This window comes from Giraffa tippelskirchi, chromosome 9, assembly GCF_054371585.1.
Source record: "Giraffa tippelskirchi isolate mGirTip1 chromosome 9, T2T-mGirTip1v1.2.pri, whole genome shotgun sequence".
In the NCBI taxonomy this organism is placed as follows: Eukaryota; Metazoa; Chordata; class Mammalia; order Artiodactyla; family Giraffidae; genus Giraffa; species Giraffa tippelskirchi.
In genome coordinates this window covers 152,198,410-152,218,658 of record NC_137283.1, presented here as the reverse complement: position 1 = coordinate 152,218,658, position 20,249 = coordinate 152,198,410, and the positions used below count along the sequence as shown (strand labels likewise).

The window sequence follows — 20,249 nt, the reverse complement described above, 5'->3', positions numbered from 1 at the left end:
TCAACGTTCAAAAAACTAAGGTCATGGCATCTGGTCCCATCAGTTCATGGAAAATAGATGGGGAAACAATGGAAACAGTGACAAACTTCATTTTCTTGGGCTCATAAATCACTACAGATGGTGACTACAGCCATGAAATTAAAAGAAGCTTGCTCCTTGGAAGAAAAGTTATGACCAACCTAGACAGCATATTAAAAAGCAGAGACATTATTGCCAACAAAGGTCTGTCTAGTCAAAGCTAGGGTTTTTCCACTAGCTATGTACAGATGTGAGAGTTGGACTATAAAGAAAGCTGAGCCTCAAAGAATTGATGCTTTTGAACTGTGGTGTTGGAGAAGACTCTTGAGAGTCTCTTGGACTGCAAGGAGATCAAACCAGTCAATCCTGAAGGAAATAAGTCCTGGAAATTCATTGGAAGGACTGATGCTGAAGCTGAAGCTGAAACACTTTGTCCACAGGATGTGAAGAACTGACTCACTCGAAAAGACCCTGATGCTAGGAAAGATTAAATGCAGGAGGAGAAGGGGGCAAGAGAGGGTGAGATGTTTGGATGCTATCACCAACTTGATAGACATGAGTTTGAGCAGCTCTGGGAGTTGGTGATGGACAGGCATGTTTCAGTCCATGGGGTTGCAAAGAGTCGGACACGCCTGAGCGACTGAACCAAAGAGATCTTCCTCACCCAGGGATCGAATTCTCATTTCCTGCATTGGCAGGAAGTTTCTTTACCACTGATCTACCAGAGAAATGCAAGCTAGTATATGTGTGGTGCTAAGTCACTTCAGTTGTGTCTGACTCTGTGCCTCTGTGCGACCCTACGGACTATCGCCTGCCAGGCTCCTCTGTCCATGAGATTCTCCAGGCAAACATACTGGAATGAGTTGCCATGCCCTCCTCCAGGGGATCTTCCCAACTCAGGAATCGAACCCACATCTCTTACTTCTCCTGCATTGGCAGGCAGATTCTTTACCACTAGCACCACCTGGGCAGACCCTAATATACAGTAGCTTATAAATCAATCAAAGTGAATGTGTTAGTTGCTCAGCCATGTATGACTCTTTGGGACCCCATGGACTGTAGCCTGCCATGCTCCTCTGTCCATGGAATTCCCTAGACAAGAATACTGGAGTTGGCTGCCATATCCATCTCCAGATCTCTTTCTTTCATCAGAAGAAAAACAGAAAGAAAAGTAGATATAAAGTTAAAAACTCAGAGAAATTAGAACCGAGGCAACCCTCAAGCTACCCCAACATACAAAAGTAGCCATCCACTCCCTGCAGGAAAATGTAGGCATCCACTCCCTGCAGGAAAGCATAGCCATCCACTCTCTACAGGAAAGATGAATCATACAGTCCCTGCAGGAATGAACTGAAGAAAGCTGAGGCTGATGCAGTGTTCAAGGACCAGGACTCCAAAGAAGAGGCAGAGAGTTTGTTTTTCCGTCTTTCTTTCAACCCAGGTGAAGCAGACGGATGTAACCAGGGGCCCATGCATGAAAGTCAAGGCCCAGAGGTAGGTCTTCCAACTAAGTGTAGGGATGTCTGGTTTAGACTGAAAACTTTACAGTCTGGATTTCCAAGGAAAGATTTAAGGAAACGCATATATTCCATTTTGGCTTTCACTTGTTCAGTGAGTAACATGTAGGGAAAGAAAACTCCATTAAAAATCAATATTGTACTTTACTTCTGAGCTCAATAAGTTAGTGGGGGTTTGTTGCTGTTTTCTCACAGTTTCCCTCAGTTCCAGTGTTGACACACTTTTAGATTTACAGTTCAGTGTTCCAGGCATGAGGGCAGACAGAGGACACTTAAGGCCCTTCCAAATATAGGGCCTCAGTGTAATTCTCATCCTGTGATTAGAACAGGGAGATCCTGAACACCCAAATCCCTGTACAGTATTAGGTTACATAATATTTTCCTTTTTAAAAGAAATAGACTATATTAGTAATGATGATATTAGCTCATGTTTTAAAGCCATCTTGTTATATCATAACAAACCTATAGCGTTAATAGGACTGTTTAGAATTATTATGCCTTTTTAAAAATATTTATTTATTTGGCTGCTCTGGGTCTTAGTTACAGCATGCTAACTCTCAGTTGTAGCATGTAGGATCTAGGTCCCTGACCAGGGGTCGAACCTGGGCCCTCTGCATTGGGAGTGCAGTGTCTGAGCCACTGGACCACCAGGGAAGCTCATAGATTTATTATACATATTTTATAGTTGAGGCAACCAGGGAAGAGCAGTCCAGTGGCTTCATGTTAGTTTAATGATGCAGCCAAAACTCCCCCACATGCCTTTCTTCTGCCTCTAGCCAAGTCCAACTCAAGCTAAAGCTGAAGCCTCCTTCTCAGGTAAGGGCCCTGCTGTCTGTCTCTGCATCACTCTGCTTCCTTTCATCATGACAACCCCTTATCTCCTGACATGGAAATGATCTGTTAACTGCCTGTGTCCCCTGCCCAAACCAGTGTGTGAAAGACAGGCCCACAATTCCTGTCCCCAGTGCTGAGCACCCTTTTGAGCAGTTTTCCTTCATGGTTTGCAAACTGGTTCATTTTAAAATATACCAGAGAACCAGTTTAATTAGGTAACATTTTTCACCTATAACAGTAGTTTTCAAACTAGTTTCCACACACCTCTGAGAATTAAAGGTGGATTCTCAAAGGTACTAAACTGCCTCTTAGACTTTTCAAATTGTGTGTGATTAGAGATACCAAGGGAACATTTCATGCAAAGATGGGCACAATAAAGGACAGAAATGGCATGGACCTAACAGAAGCAGAAGATATCAACAAGAAGTGGCAAGAACACACAGAAAAAATATACAAAAAAGATCTTAATGACTTAGATAACCACGATGGTGTGATCACTCACCTAGAGCCAGACATCCTGGAATGTGAAGTCAAGTGGGCCTTAGGAAGCATCACTATGAACAAAGCTAGTGGAGGTGATGGAATTCCAGTTGAGCTATTTCAAATCCTCAAAGATGATGCTGTGAAAGTGCTTCACTCAATATGCCAGCACATTTGGAAAACTCAGCAATGGCCACAGGACTGGAAGAGGTCAATTTTCATTCCAATCCCAAAGAAAGGCAATGCCAAGGGATGTTCAAACTACCACACAATTGCACTCATCTCACATGGTAGCAAAGTAATGCTCAAATTTCTCCAAGCCAGACTTCAACAGTACATGAACTGTGAACTTCCAGATGTTCAAGTTGGATATAGAAAAGGCAGAGGAACCAGAGATCAAATTGCCAACATCTGTTGGATCATAGAAAAAGCAAAAGAATTCCAGAAAAACATCTATTTATACTTCACTGACTATGCCAAAGTCTTTGACTGTGTGGATCACAATAAACTGTGGAAAATTCTTCAAGAGAAGGGCATACCAGAGCACCTTACATGCCTCCTGAGAAATCTGTATGCAGGTCAAGAAGCAACAGTTAGAAATGGACATGGAACAACAGACTGGTTCCAAATAGGAAAAGGAGTACATCAAGATGTATATTGTCACCCTGCTTATTGAACTTACATGCAGAATACATCATGTGAAATGCTGGGCTGGATGAAGCACAAGCTGGAATCAAGATTGCCAGGAGAAATATCAATAACCACCCTTATGGTAGAAAGTGAAGAAGAACTAAAGAGCCTCTTGATGAAAGTGAAAGAGGAGAGTGAAAAAGCTGGCTTAAAACTCAACATTTAAAAAACTAAGATCATGGCATCTGGTCCCATCACTTCATGGCAAATAGATGGAGAAAAAAATGGAAACAATGACAGACTATTTTCTTGGGCTCCAAAATCACCGCAGATGGTAACTGAGTCATGAAATTAAAAGACATTTGCTCCTTGGAAGAAAAGTTATGACCAACCTAGATAGCATATTAAAAAGCAGAGACATTGCTTTGCCAACAAAGGACCGTCTAATCAAAGCTATGGTTTTTCTAATAGTTATGTACAGATGTGAAAGTTGGACCATAAAGAAAGCTGAGCACTGAAGATTTGATGCTTTTGAACTGTGGTGTTGGATAAGACTCTTGAGAGTCCCTTGGACTGCAAGGAGATCAAACCAGTCAATCCTGAAGGAAACCAGTCCTGAATATTCATTGGAAGGACTGATGCTGAAGCTGAAACTCCAACACTTTGGCCACAGGATGTGAAGAACTGACTCATTTGAAAAGACCCTGATGCTGAGAAAGATTGAATGTAGGAGGAGAAGGGGAGGACAGAGGATGAGATGGTTAGATGGCATCACCAACTCGATGAACATGAGTTTGAGTTTGCACCAGGCATTGGTGATAGACAGGGAAGCCTGGTGTGCTACAGTCCATGGGGTTGCAAAATTTGGAGACAACTGAACGACTGAACTGAACTGAACTGAAGAAGAACATGGTTAGGGTTTTTGTATTTGGAGAGTCTACAAACTGACCTATGATGTTCCAGGCACTGGGTGGGCATAGTTTCAATAGTCACAGCACTCCTGTCTGTTAGGTATCATTATCTCCATTGTACAGCTATATCTCAGGGAAGTGCCTTATAAAAGGGTATCCATTATCTGCTAAGTGGCAGAGTTGCTTCTCTTGAATGCCTGGCCTTTCTAGGACAAAGTCCATGGCACACCAAGTGTTCCGAAAATTAATGATGGCAGGGACTTCCCTGGTGGTCCAGTGGGTAAGACTCGTGCTCCCAGTGTAGGGGACCCGGGTTCTGTCCCTGATCAGGGAACTAGATCCTACATGTTGTGACTAAGCATTCGCATGCTGAAGATCTCGCACGCTGCAACTAAGACCCTGTGCAGCCAAATAAATAAATAAAAATAAACAGTAAAAAAATTAATTAATTAATTAACAGAGGCCATGAGGCTTAAGGCCACACCAGAAGGTGGGAGCAAGGAAAGGTTCCAAGAGTTGAATCTACTGCCAACAGAATCCATCAGCCAGCAAGAAGACGGTGAACAACTTAATAACTATAAACAGCCATTTATCTCAAAATTATGACAAGACAATAGGCAGGCTCCCTGGAGAGGAAGTTTGGCATTACAAAGAACTCAAGAGACAACACAATCAAATCTTCTCCACTGTGACAGCAATGGGCATACCTGACAGTGTGTCTATTTGAGATTCCAAGGCTTGTTCCTATCGAAGAACTTTAACAGTTAAGAAATAATGATCCTTAATGTTTACAGTCAGGATGTTTCTTAAGTGTTCTAATGCCTAATAATTAACAGAAAGAGTGCAAAGAATTCAGGTCTGGAGAGAGGAAATATTCTTTGTAATGGGAGTCTGTTGTAATTAATCATGATTATAAATGCTTCTTTGAGCAGAGCACAGCCTCTGGTGAACACACACAAAGCAAATGTCATCACCTTCAGCATCAGATATTTCATCGAGGCATCAAGATGACAAGATGTGCCATATTACCAAAAAACCGAGTGATACACAAGAGCTGGCACCATTTTTATGTTTATTTTAATATAGATGCCCTTGTGTAATATCCCACATCCTTTTTGCTTTAGATGAACACCAAGATACACACTTTACAGATGCTGTCATCAATCTTCCTTTTTGACTTTTCACTTTCCTTTAATTTTCCACTTCGGGTTTTAAGTCCCTATGGTTTTGACTCTTTACTGCTCTCTAATATTCCATCAATTGAAAGAGAAATGTCTGAAGATCAATTTTGGATGAACAGGTAATCAAGGGTATGTTTCTACAGCAGGAGATTGTCCAGGAGTAACCAACATGCATGCCAAAGATACCATGGGGACCCAGCAGACACAGAATTGGAGTAACCAGAGTTAGTTTGTGTGTCAGGAGAGGAAAAGAGATCCACTGTAACCCAGAGAAGGCAGAGGAGCTGGAGTCAGGGGTCTGACAGGCGCTCCAGGAAGCTAGTTGGATAAAGTTACCAGGGAGCAAAGTAGGTGAGGCGCTTCAGAATTATTGAGACATATAAAGAATGGTGGTCGGAAGAAAGTTAAGAAAATGGATAGAAATAATTATTAAATTGAATTTGAAAGCCAAATCCAACATTTATCAGGGACTGGAGATTTATACTTATTGAGCTTTGACTCTTGAATTTTTCCAAGTCTTTAAAAATTCCCTAAAAGGGTGGTGTTCTGAATGGGAGTGGGTTCTGAAGGCTTTATGAGGATCACATATGTGGGGAGAGAGGATGAGAAGAAGCAGAGTCAACTGACAGGGAAGACGGACACCACCAGTTTTCATTAAGGTTAGCCAAAATTAAATAACAATTCATTATTATCTATCAGATAAATCTTGCTCTAAAATTTCTCTAAATAAAATTAAATAGCACAATTAACAAAGCCTCAATGGACATGAGTTTGGGTAAACTCCGGGAGCTGGTGATGGACAGAGAGGCCTGGCATGCTGCAGTTCATGGGGTTGCAGAGTCGGACACAACTGAGCGACTGAACTGAACTGAGCTGAACTGAACAGGAGAACAGCTGCAAACTCTGTTATTACCCTCCTATCCTTGCATATTGTTTTAAGCCTAGTGAGAGGGAGGCTTTTAAACTAAAAGCACTTGTGCATGCTAAGTCACTTCAGTTATGTCCAACTCTTTGCAACACTATGGACTGTAGACCACCAGGAGCCTCTGTCCATGGGATTCTCTAGACAACAATACTGGAGTGGTTTGCCCAGTATTGGGCAAAGTTTGCCCTCCTCCAGGGGATCTTCGCAACCCAGGGATCAAATTCTTGTCTCTTATGTCTCCTGCATTGGCAGATGGGTTCTTTACCACTGGTGCCACCTGGGAAGCCCCGAAGTACTTAATTATATTGAAAAGAGTCATGAGCTGACTCTGTTTAAGTCAGAGATTATCATAAGTGATGATGACAATTGTCACTGACTGAGGATCTACTATGTTCCAGGAAGTGCATTACACACTTTTTATTTATTTAGGCTGTGCTGGGTCTTCCTTGCTGCACACGGGCTTCTCTAGTTGTAGCATGAACTTAGCTGCTCTGCAGCATGTGGAATCCTAGTTTCCCCACCAGGGATCGAACCTGTGTCCCCTGCATTGGAAGGTGGAGTCTCAACTACCAGACCACCAGGGAAGTCCCTGCATTACACACTTTATACACAGTTTCCCCTAGAACTCACAATAACCCGAGGAGAGAGACATTATTTTTTTCCCATTATCTAGATCTTTAATAAACTGAAAAGGATGACATGTTTCACCATGGTGGGCACAGCACAGAAAAAATGGGAACTTTCTAGGTGCCTCTGGTCACACCCAGCAAATAAGCATCTATTAAGTGACTGGATGCTGTAATACTTGCTGGCAGTTCACAGCCTCCGAGGAATACAAAGAAAGCATTAATGATTTATAGAGAAATTAGGACACATGTGTAAAGACTCCACCTGGGTTAAAAAAAAAACAAACTGGAAAACCAAAACCAAAAAACCATGTCATTCATTTTTGTTTGGTGGTGGTACAGTTGCTAAGTCCTGTCTGACTCTTGTGAGCCCACGGACCATGGCCTGCCAGGCTCCTCTGTCCATGGGATTCTCCAGGCAAGAACAATGGAGTGGGTTGCCATTCCCTCCTCTAGGGGAATCTTCCCAACCCAGGGAATCAAACCCCATCTTCTTCCTGCATCGCAGGCAGATTCTTTACCAACTGAGCTACCAGGGAAGCCGTATACATCTTTGTATACTTGGCGTAAAGTTCACAGTGGGAATTCCATCACTGATGAGTTCTTGAATAAATGAATGAAATGACTGAATCAATGTATGAAATCAGCTACCCAACTGACTAAATGCTAGAGGGTGAGGTACTGACTCTAAGAACTAAAATAGTCTAGAGAAGAAAAACTCATTACAGACTTGGGTTTCAGCAAGATTTTCTGAATGAGGTGAGATCTGAACTGGGCTTGAAGAATTTGAAATACTGAAATTACAAAGAACTAAAGTCCCATTGGATAGCAGAAATACTGTAAATGGGCACAGAACCTCCTCCCCTCTGTAGCTCCAGCTGCATCCTCCTCTTCCACTGCAGCACCCTCAACAGCCTTTTGCCCTGAGTTCATCTGCCCTGTTTGCATTTGTCCTACCTTGAACCCTGTCCAGCTAGGTCTCAGAATCCCTTGATGCTAGTAACTGATTGGGCGAAGACATCTTTGGATTAACCAGGGATGCCTCTGTCCTTTGGTGGGGAGTGGAAAAACAGTGCTTGTCCTATGGATGATTGGAGACTTTTGCAAGCGAAGGAATAAATTCTTCTGTCACAGAGATGATGAAAATCTCCCACTCCCAAATAGCTGTGAAGAGGCCTTCCCATGGAAACGTTGGCACCTGGGAGACCTTCTCAAGGTTTCCAGAAACACATTCCTAGCAGGTCCTCATAACAACCATTCAACTCCCCTTGTGCCTCTGTGCCAAAGTCAAGGCCAATGTAAACACACCCTTCTCAGACTTTAGTGACAGGGGCTCAACACAAAACCCCAGGTTTCTCTACACACTGAGGTTTTGTTTCCCAAGTATCAGGAAAGCATCTTCTAGCACAGTTTTCCTGAATCATTTCTAGCTTGCCTTCTGTCAGAGATTCCAGGAATTAGCGTCACTTTGTAATTTGTCTCACTACAGGTGAAGAATGGCCCCGATCAGAGCTATGACTTGGTTGGGTTTTAAGAAAAGTCCACACCTCCAGTGGTTGGAAAAAGGTGTTGATCGTGGTGACCCTCATATCACTGATCACTGCTCTGAAAAAGGCCCAGAGTGCCACACCACTGTGTTTTGGAGTCAGGTTCGTTTCAATTCTGTTTTTTTTTCAGGAACAATATGAGACGTCAGGAGCTATGCTCAGCAGGCAGATCCACTTTTCCAAAACAGAAATCACTTTGGGGGTGGAAAGAGTGATTTCACTTTTCCCAGGTTGAGAGACAGCTTCTGTTTTGCTACAGCTCATGAGCCAGCAGTACTGTTCTTGAGAGAAAAGATGAGCTACTGGCGTCTTACAAAAAAGACAACTATAAACTGTCACTGAGATGGTGCCTTGTTTCTCCAAAATAGCATTCCAGCCCTCCCGGTGCAAGGCAGCTCACAGAATATCCTGAGAAAGAGGTGAAGGAACAAGGACGGAGCCGGCAAGTTTAACTGGTGTCAGGAGGCAGCAGGTGAAGGTCCAAATTCTGTGGCAAGAAGTACTGTTTTTAAGATGCCAGTGCCAGTCTCTTAATAAAAGACTTTCTTGTGAGGGCTGAAAGTTTTTCCCTCTGGGATTTAAAAGACTCAGGCCTATAAATCCAGTATTTTGATGGCAAAAGTTCCCCCTTTTCTATTATATAATATGAAAAAAAAAATACACCCTCTCACAGGCACAGACCAGTAATGCAGGAAAATATGATATGTATATGAAGGAAATATTTTTTGATCACCAAGGTCAGAGCATCTACTTTCACTGATTATATGACTCTGGCTAATTTTACTTCCTGTCCAGGGTATTATTTCCTGGTAAAAGTAGGGAAAAAAGCCCCAGCAGTTTATAGGCCTGCCTTCCCTGAAATTAACAGATTGTCCACACGAGAGCCGTCGGCATGTGCCAGCCCTCCTGCGAAGGAGCAGGTTCGGGACCTGGCACGGTGCAGCCGAGTGGCACTGCTCCCAGAACTCTCCTCCAATAAAGAGCCATTGTGGGCTCTGGACCCTTCAACCAACAGGACAAACGACTCAAATGAAAAGCACAATGCACGTGAGTGGAACCTGAAACTTGAATGGTGCAGTAATCACTTCCTTAGTAGAGACGCCATTATTTTTCACGCAACTTCATTCTGCAATTCAGTCCTTGCCTAGTGTAATGGTACAGATTTCCATCTATCAGTTGATAAGGGAGAATGATTACTATCAGAACCATTAAGCAATACAGGTTACAAGCACTGGTGGGGAGAAGTGGAAAATTGTCAGGGGAGGTGGGAAGGGATTGACATTCATCAGCAAAACACCTCAAAAGACAAGCAAGTGCCGATTCTCCCCAAATGGGGATCAACACAGACTCTAGTTCAGCTACTTGGAAATTTGAGACCATATCGAAGGGTGTAAGAAACTAAATCTAAAATCAGGTCCAGGGCTTCAAGGCAGCTGTGATTTCTGTGTGAGAATGAGGTCTCCAGCAGGAGGCTGGCCTGGGGCTGGGGGGCTAAGGTCAAGGTTAAGGGCATCTAAACTGTGCAGCTGACACCCCATTGTCAAGCATCAGGTGTTATAGGCTGGAGATCAAGTGCTTAGATTTGACTGCTGAAGAGGCTGGGACTAGTCAGGGTGCTAATTCAGGCTGAGCCATAGTTTCCATCTGGATGACTTGGAGTGACCCATTATGCAACAGCCAACCTCACTAACAAAAAAAAAAAAAAGATGCCACTCTCAGCTAAGATTTCTCAAATGAATAAATAGGAAAGGACAGTTGAATTGGATACCATGGATCAAATGAAAACCACTCTTTTAGCTGGACCAGCATACCAAATTCCATGTTCCTTGGTTTTAGAATTAGGTTTTTCTATCTCTGAGTCAATGGTATTTTTCAGCTAATCAGTTTTGACCAGAAACATAGCCTGTCTCAAATAAGCCTCTTTCCTTATAATCCGAAGCTTGGAACTGGTCACAATATCCTAACAGGGTCGATCACTCTCCTTACTTTCTGACACATACAACTAACAACAGACTTATGTCCATATACATGAGTCACTTTAATAAAAAATAAATAAATAAGCCCATATCTGTGGAAGGATGCTAATATTTCAACAAGGCCACCTGATTCAATGTTGAATTTTTGCTTTCATTCATTTTATTTGATCAGCATGGTTTTGCCTCTATAAGTCATCTACAAAGAAGATGTGTCTGTGCTCACCTGTGCCAGACTCTTTGTGACCCCATGGACTCTAGCCCACTAGGCTCCTCTGTCCTTGGGATTTTCCAGGCAATACTGGAGTGGATTGCCATTTCCCCCTCCAGGGGATCTTCCTGACAGAGGAATCACAATTGCATCTCTTGCATCTCCTGCATTGATTGGCAGGCAGATTCTTTATCCCTAGCGCCAAAAAGATAACTAATTTAAATGCACGTCAGTTGCTGTTTTCAATTTATGATTATGCTTTTGTAATAGGTAGCTTGTATCTGGTTGAAAAATACAAATAAATGTTTCTTCCAGTAACTTGGCATTAAATTTTCCCATGTGATTCACTCACCAGAATTAAGCAAGATGATGGATTTGAGGCACACAAACTCCTCTCCCTGGAGATTCATCATACGGAACCGAGACGATGTAGCCAGCAACATGTCAAAGATCTCCACCATGCCTTCCACACATTTTCCCTGGTTCCTATGAAAATACACACAGACAAAAATATTAAAGGACAAAAAAATTCCAGAAGACATGATAAGGTTCACATTCATAAAAATCTACTGGTTCCAAATCTGTAACAAAAAACCACAGCCCACTTGAATTCTAGAAGGCAAGATGAAAAAAGATTTTCCATCAATAAAAAGACTTCCATTTCAAATTCTTAGAAAAGATGTCTTGTTCAATCTCCAAATCTGTTATGTTAAATATGAAGTTCTTCAACCTATGGATAATTAAACATGATTTTATTTCAGCTAAATACATTTTTCTAATAAATATCTATCAATCATCTACTATATTCTAGTTGTTGTGATAATAATAAGAATAAAAATAGGGCCTCTAATATCAATATGCTCATGACCTTGAAATAATACAATTTGTATTCATAAACTTATATAAAATGATTTGGAGATACAGGACCAACTATGAAAACTATGAGCTGTAGTTGTGTGGAAACCATTAATGTTGCCTAGGATGACAGGTTAAGATGTGCTGAGTAGGTGGCATTGAGTGGACACTTTAAGAAAATGTAGGATTTCATTGAGTTGAGGTATGAAAGCATCATTGGAAGAGCTCCTAAACATGGAAAGGAGGAACAGTGTGAAAAAATCTGGAGGGAGAAGGAGATAGGGCAGTAGTCTGGGAAAGAAGATGAAAGAGGTCTTACATCATTATAAGAAGTTTAAGCATTTTCCCTGTACAACAGAACTTTGGTGTCAAGGATTTAACGTTAGTAGTTGTAACTATTAAATAAGCAAACCCAAAGGTTCAAAACATGCAATGTTTTCAACAGAAAGTATAGTATATTTTTCCATAGGATTGGTACAGAAACTAAATGCAGAGATGATACATCTGAAAGGAATGCATTCATCTATTTATTCACTAGCTGAATTTGGGGCATGATGAGCTTGGGGCATAGGAAGAAGCTAAGATATTTTACGCATATGCAAACATACGTTTGTGACATATATAAAAATTTAAAACATGAACAGTAAACACATTGTCCAGCACTTTATTTTGTTTTTAATTGATATACTTTAGAGTTCTTCATCAACTGTTTTTAACAGCAGCACAGTTTTTCTTTTCTTTTTTTTTTTTTAAATAAATTTATTTATTTTAGTTGGGGGCTAATTACTTTACAATATTGTAGTGGTTTTTGCCATACATTGACATGAATCAGCCATGGGTTTACATGTGTTCCCCATCCTGAACCCCCCTCCCACCTCCCTCCCCATCCTATCCCTCTGGGTCATCCCATTGCCCCAGCCCTGAGCATTTGTCTCATGCATCGAACATGGAATGGTGTTCTGTTTCACATATGATAATATACATGTTTCAATGCTATTCTCCCAGAACGTCCCACCCTCACCTTCTCCCTCAGAGTCCATAAGACTGTTCTATGCATCTGTGTCTCTTATTCTATCTCGCATATAGGGTTATCATTACCATCTTTCAAATTCTATATATATGCATCAGTATACTGTATTGGTGTTTTTCTTTCTGGCTTACTTCACTCTGTATAATGGGCTCCAGTTTCATCCATCTCAATAGAACCGATTCAAATGTATTTTTTTTTAATGGTTGAGTAATATTCCATTGTGTATATGTACCACAGTTTCCTTATCCATTCATCTGCTGATGGGCATCTAGGTTGCTTCCATGTCCTGGCTATTGTAAACAGTGAGCAGCACAGTTTTTCACCAAACAAAATGATTTTATTTCTTTAATCAGTTTTTTGTTGTTTGACATTCAGTTGGATTTCAAGTACAGTGCTACTGCAAACATTTCATGGAATAACTATACTTATGTTTATGTCTAGACACATTCAAAATGACTTACTGAGGGCCCATTATATACGAGGCTTTGTGTTAACATTAGGGTACAGAGAGGAAAACCATGGACCTTGTTAATACAGAGATTGGCAGATACATATTACTATATATACAATAAACAACCAGATCCTACTGTATAGCACAGTATAGAATAACTACATTCACTATCCTATAATAAACTGTAACGGAAAAGAATCTAAAAATGAATATATATGTGTATATATATAACTGGATCACTTGCTGTACACCAGAAACTAATGCAACATTGTATATCAACTTTACTTCAATATAAATTTTAAATAAAGAGATTCAAAACAGAGTCAAGACAGACAAGAAAAAAGATAAGTGCAATACAAAAAGGCATATTTCCTAGAAGAGGTGTGTTACGTCGAATAACAGTCTCTCTAAATTTAACCCACATTAAAATTACAGAAAACTAGCTAATCTGATCACACGGACCACAGCCTTGTCTATCTCAATGAAACTAAGCCATGCCGTGTGGGGCCACCCAAGACGGGTCATGGTGGAGAGGTCTGACAGAACGTGGTCCACTGGAGAAGGGCATGGCAAACCACTTCAGTATTCTTGCCTTGAGAACCCCATGAACAGTATGAAAAGGCAAAAAGATAGGACACTGAAAGATGAACTCCCCAGGTTAGTAAGTGCCCAATATGCTACTGGAGATCAGTGGAGAAATAACTCCAGAAAGAATGATGGGATGGAGCCAAAGCAAAAATGATACCCAGCTGTGGAGGTGACTGGTGATAGAAGCAAAGTCCGATGCTGTAAAGAGCAATATTGCATAGGAACCTGGAATGTTAGGTCCATGAATCAAGGCAAATTGGAAGTGGTCAAACAGAAGATGGCAAGAGTGAACATCGACATTCTAGGAATCAGCAAACTAAGATGGACTGGAATGGGTGAATTTAACTCAGATGACCATTATATCTACTAGTGTGGACAGGAATCCCTTAGAAGAAATGGAGTAGCCATCATGGTCAACAAAAGAGTCTGAAAGGCAGTACTTGCATGCAATCTCAAAAACAATAGAATGATCTCTGTTCATTTCCAAGGCAAACCATTCAATATCACAGTAATCCAAGTCTATGCCCTGACCAGTAACACTGAAGAAGCTGAAGTTGAACGGTTCTATGAAGACCTACAAGACCTTCTAGAACTAACACCCAAAAAAGATGTCCTTTTCATTATAGGGGACTGGAATGCAAAAGTAGGAAGTCAAGAAACACCTGGCGTAACAGGCAAATTTGGCCTTGGAGTAAAGAATGAAGCAGGGTAAAGACTAACAGAGTTTTGCCAAGAGAACGCACTGGTCATAGCAAACACCCTCTTCCAACAACACAAGAGAAGACTCTACATGTGGACATCACCAGATAGTCAACACCGAAATCAGATTGATTGTATTCTTTGCAGCCAAAGATGGAGAAGCTCTATACAGTCAGCAAAAACAAGACTGCGAGCAGACTGTGGCTCAGATTATGAACAGCTTATTGCCAAATTCAGACTTAAATTGAAGAAAGTAGGGAAAACCACTAGTCCATTCAGGTATGACCTAGATCAAATCCTTTATGAGTATACAGTAGAAGTGACAAATAGATTTAAGGGACTAGACCTGATAGACAGAGTGCCTGATTAACTATGGACAGAAGTTCGTGACATTGTACAGGAGATAAGGATCAAAACAATCACCATGGAAAAGAAGTGCAAAAAAGCAAAATGGTTGTCTGAGGAGGCCTTACAGATATCTGGGAAGAGAAGAGAAGTGAAAAGCAAAGGAGAAAAGGGAAGATATTCCCATCTGAATGCAGAGTTTCAAAGAATAGCAAGGAGAGATAAGAAAGCCTTCCTCAGTGATCAATGCAAAGAAATAGAGGAAAACAACAGATTGGGAAAGACTAGAGATGTCTTCAAGAAAATTAGAGATACCAAAGGAACATTTGATGCAAAGATAGGCTCGATAAAGGACAGAAATGGTAGGGACCTAACAGAAGCATAAGATGTTAAGAAGAGGTGGCAAGAATACACAGAAGAACTGTACCAAAAAGATCTTCATGACCCAGATAATCATGATGGTGTGATTACTCACTTAGAGCCAGACATCCTGGAATGTGAAGTCAAGTGGGCCTTAGAAAGCATCACTACGAACAAAGCTAGTGGAGGTGATGGAATTCCAGTTGAGTTCTTTCAAATCCTGAAAGATGATGCTGTGAAAGTGCTGCACTCGATATGCCAGCAAATTTGGAAAACTCAGCAGTGGCTACAGGACTGGAAAAGGTCAGTTTTCGTTCCAAACCCAAAGAAAGGCAATGCCAAAGAATGCTCAAACTACCGCACAATTGCACTCATCTCACATGCTGGTAAAGTAATGCTCAAAATTCTCCAAGCCAGGCTTCAGCAATACGTGAACCGTGAACTTCCAGATGTTCAAGCTGGTTTTAGAAAAGGCAGAGGAACCAGAGATCAAATTGCCAATATCCGCTGGATCATCGAAAAAGCAAGAGACTACCAGAAAAACATCTATTTCTGCTTTATTGACTACGCCAAAGCCTTTGACTGTGTGGATCACAATAAACTGTGCAAAATTCTGAAAGAGATGGGAATACCAGACCATCTGACCTGTCTCTTGAGAAACCTGTATGCAGGTCGGGAAGCAACAGTTAGAACTGGACATGGAACAACAGACTGGTTCCAAAGAGGAAAAGGGGTATGTCAAGGCTGTATATTGTCACCCTGCTTATTCAACTTATATGCAGAGTACATCATGAGAAACTCTGGGCTGGAAGAAACACAAGCTGGAATCAAGATTGCCGGGAGAAATATCAACAACCTCAGATATGCAGATGACACCACCCTTATGGCAGAAAGTGAAGAAGAACTAAAGAGCCTCTTGATGAAAGTGAAAGAGGAGAGTGAAAAAGTTGGCTTAAAGCTCAACGTTCAGAAAACTAAGATCATGGCATCTGGTCCCATCACTTCATGGGAAATAGATGGGGAAACAGTGGAAACAGTGTCAGACTTTATTTTTTCGGGCTCCAAAATCACTGCTGATGGTGATTGCAGCCATGAAATTAAAAGACGCTTACTCCTTGGAAGGAAAGTTATGACCAACCTAGATAGCATATTTAAAAGCAGAGACATTACTTTGCCAACAAAAGTCCGTCTAGTCAAGGCTATGGTTTTTCCAGTGGTCATGTATGGATGTGAGAGTTGGACAGTGAAGAAAGCTGAGTGCTGAAGAATTGATGCTTTTAAACTGGTGTTGGAGAAGACTCTTGAGAGTCCCTTGGACTTCAAGGAGATCCAATCAATCCATCCTAAAAGAGATAAATCCTGGGTGTTCATTGGAAGGACTGATGTTGAAGCTGAAACTCCAATACTTTGGCCACCTCACGCGAAGAGTTGACTCATTGGAAAAGATCCTAATGCTGGGTAGGATTGGGGGCGGGAGGAGAAGGGGACGACAGAGGATGAGATGGTTGGATGGCATCACTGACTCAACGGACATGGGTTTGGGTAGACTCCGGGAGTTGGTGATGGACAGAGAGGCCTGGCGTCCTGCAATTCATGGGGTTGCAAAGAGTTGGACACGACTGAGCGACTGAACTGAACTGAACTGAATATTGAAGCAACTGTCATAAAGTTCTCAGTTAAAAGTAAATGAGTTTTTATGTAAAGTGCTTAAATGGCATGTAGCACACCATAGGGGCCATATTTAAGTCTTAGCTACAGACATTGTGATAAATAGGTGGAGCCATATATATCAGGGTAGAGCCTGGCTTTTTGCCTGAAGTATGCAGGAAACAATTCCCAAAGTGCATTCTGCTTTGTGAAAATCTGGGTGCGTGAGAGCTCCACATAAGCAGAGGGGAATCTTGAAAAGATTTATTGCTCCACGGGAGGAATGAGCTGGCGGTCACACCAAAAGGTGAGTGGGCCTCAAGCCCAAGTGAGCCTTAAACCAAAAGTGGCCTTAATCTAGAAGTGAGCTTTCCTGTCTTGTAGCTGAATTTTTTTTTCTTTCTAGTGAAAAAATAAACAAGGAGAGGGGGAAATGTTTGGAGGCTAAAGCTTTCAAAATAACAACTCATAGCCAAAATAGAGAAATGTTCCTTTCTCAGTATAAAGTCTCTGTTTACTTAGCAGACTGCACACCGGCAGGGGATGGCTTCTCAGTGTGGGAGGGAGCCTGTGTTTGCCTGCTGTGAGCAAAAGTTCGGTTCAGAAACTGAGATAGTGGAGTCTTAACAATCCTCTTTTCTTCTCATCCCCTTACAACAGTCTCCTACATTTTCTCACGAGGAGTTTCTTCTTCACTCTGGCAGTGAGAGTGTATTCTTCTCAGCCTCTTCTCATCGGATGCTATCCTGGCATTTCTAAGCAGCAGTTATTACCCGGCCACAGCACAATGCTGGCACTCCAGCACACTTTAGGACCAAGCCCTCAGCCATGGCACACACCCACGACTCTCAATTCAGTTCTTCTGTGTGTGTGTGTATTTGCACGTGTGTTTGCGCACACATGCATGTTTTCTTTTAGAGGACACGGTGGGAGCATACACTAAGTATAAATCACTGAAACAGTTTGATAGAAGGACCCTGGGCCTAACCTTCCAAGCAAACAGAAGTGCTTCATATGTGCTGGTGTGAGTTTCAACTCTGAGGCTCCTGGGGGAATATTCACTGCAGCGAAGCTGCAATTTTCTACGCCATGCTCTAAGAGTCTGGAAAAACTTGATGTTGATGTCTCCATACGAATGAACTCACTGTTTTTCAGTGAAAAAACTTCATTTGCTGTAAACACTTCAGCCAATCCATTATTTGTATAATAAATAAAAAGCATGTACTCTGATAGCCCTGATGATATTTTCAGTGAATCAGTAGAATGTCAGTTGCATGGAAATGACTGATTATATGGTATGTGAGGGTCTCCTATCGGCATTACCACCAGGTGAAAAGGTTTGCCAAGTGAGCTACTGGACAGCTGATTTCTCACCCTAAGGTCAGGTACAAATCCACGTGGATTTGGATGGCTAACAGATGCTTGTCACCTGCCTGACACAAAGGTATCATTTACTATCCACGGAGGTCATGACACATTGGGGTCAGTGATTCATTTTCAAACCCTGATGACATACCCTGCACTAGCTTCGAGAAGCCAATTAGACTAGCACAGTTAACTCAATATCAGAGGGAACGGATGAGTCAATGGTGCCAGCAATGGGGTGATTGCTAAGAATCTGGAGGTAACCCAACTACAATAAGACAGGATTAGTCTAAATCCCTGAGGTATCCCAGAGGTTGTCAGACACGTGGGCTTTTAAAGAACAAGATATATTTTTTTAAAGAAGCCCAGCTTCAGGCATGTATCACGAGTAGTTTACCAAGCAGACCAGCCCATGACTCCCACTGTGAGACACGTCAGCCTGCAGTGATGAACTCTCCTGGTCACACAGTCTGCTGTTCAGATCACCCCAGAATTGCCTTGACGGAAAACCTCATTCTTCTCCTTACCCTCTCCCAGTGCAATTCAGTGCACTTAAGTTATGGGGGAAGAAACAGGTTTGGAGAGCGCGTTTGCTCATAGAAGTTTCTCCTCTACAGAAATGAATGCCCGTTTTACAGAAGCCCTTAAGTACTCATTCCTCCATAGGTGAAATAAAGAGCTCTAATGAGGATATGCAGCTCAAACCTGTACTTGCATATCTTCACAAGTCATCTTAAAATGTAAAGCTATCCCTTGGACTCGGTTGTTATTGTTGTTTAGTTGCTAAATCGTGTCGCTCTTGCAACCCCTTGGACTGTATGTAGCCCATCAGGCTCCTGTATCCATAGGATTTCTCAGGCAAGAACATGGGAGTGGGTTGGAATTTCCTTCTCCTGGGGGTATTCCCGACCAGGGATCGAACCCATGTCTTCTGCATTGGCAGGCAGATTCTTTACCACTGAGCCACTAGGGAAGCCCACCCCCTAGCCTCTCTTTGTATAAATAAACATTGATAGATAGAGACAGAAAACCCAGGAGATCAACATAAGACATTCAATTTAGCTATCCTGAAAAATTACAATGTGGTTAGAAAAAGGCTACAAATTAAGAAGCTGTTGAATATCAAGAGTGTTAACTTATATATGTAAAATCTAGAAAGATGGCACAGATGAACCTACCTCTAGCACAGGAATAGAGACGCAGATGTAGAGAATGAACACGTGGACATAGCAGGGGAAGGAGAGGGTGGGACGAACTGGGAGATTAGGGTTGACATATATACATTACCATGTGTAAAATAGATAGCTGGTGGGAACCTGCTGTAAACCAAAGGGAGCTCAGCCTGTGCTCTGTGATGACCTAGATGGGTGGGGGTGGCGGGGTGGGAGGGAGCTACAACAGGGAGGGGATGTATGTACACATATAGCTGATTCACTTCATTGTACAGCAGATGCTAACACAACATTGTAAAGCAATTATACTGCAATAACAAAATAAAGAGTTTCCGTATCTTTGATGCTACAAAATCTCTCAGCACATGCTCTGACATGCTATGAGTCCATAAATATTTGTATGATCAAGAGGTTTACATATACAACCTTTGATGCATGGAACGAAATACTGAAGATGGCAAACTGTAAGATATATATCTTGAGAGACACAACATTTGAATGGCTATATCTTAAAGCTGATTACTTGAGAGGAAAGTGGTTAAGACTGTGGAATCTGACTGCCAGGTCCAAATCTTGAGACTGTTATTTACCAATTAAGAATGCTCAAACTATTGCACAATTGCACTCATCTCACACGCTAGTAAAGTAATGCTCAAAATTCTCCAAGCCAGGCTTCAGCAATACGTGAACCGTGAACTTCCAGATGTTCAAGCTGGTTTTAGAAAAGGCAGAGGAACCAGAGATCAAATTGCCAATATCCACTGGATCATCGAAAAAGCAAGAGACTTCCAGAAAAACATCTATTTCTGCTTTATTGACTATGCCAAAGCCTTTGACTGTGTGGATCACAATAAACTGTGCAAAATTCTGAAAGAGATGGGAAT

General features: G+C 41.7%; 1 protein-coding gene and 1 non-coding gene across 10 annotated transcripts in view; both read right to left on the bottom strand.

Annotated features, from left to right (window-relative positions):
- ESR1 (estrogen receptor 1) overlaps positions 1-20,249 on the bottom strand; it is a 391,695-nt gene that overhangs the window by 26,135 nt on the left and 345,311 nt on the right. For all 9 annotated transcript variants that reach the window (XM_081530291.1, XM_081530289.1, XM_081530287.1 and 6 more), the window contains one exon: positions 11,206-11,339. In XM_081530291.1, coding sequence (XP_081386417.1) covers positions 11,206-11,339 — 134 coding nt within the window. The remainder of the gene's footprint in view (positions 1-11,205; positions 11,340-20,249) is intronic.
- Positions 2,117-2,189, bottom strand: TRNAG-CCC (transfer RNA glycine (anticodon CCC)). Its single transcript has one exon. It is a non-coding gene; the product is annotated as a tRNA-Gly (tRNA).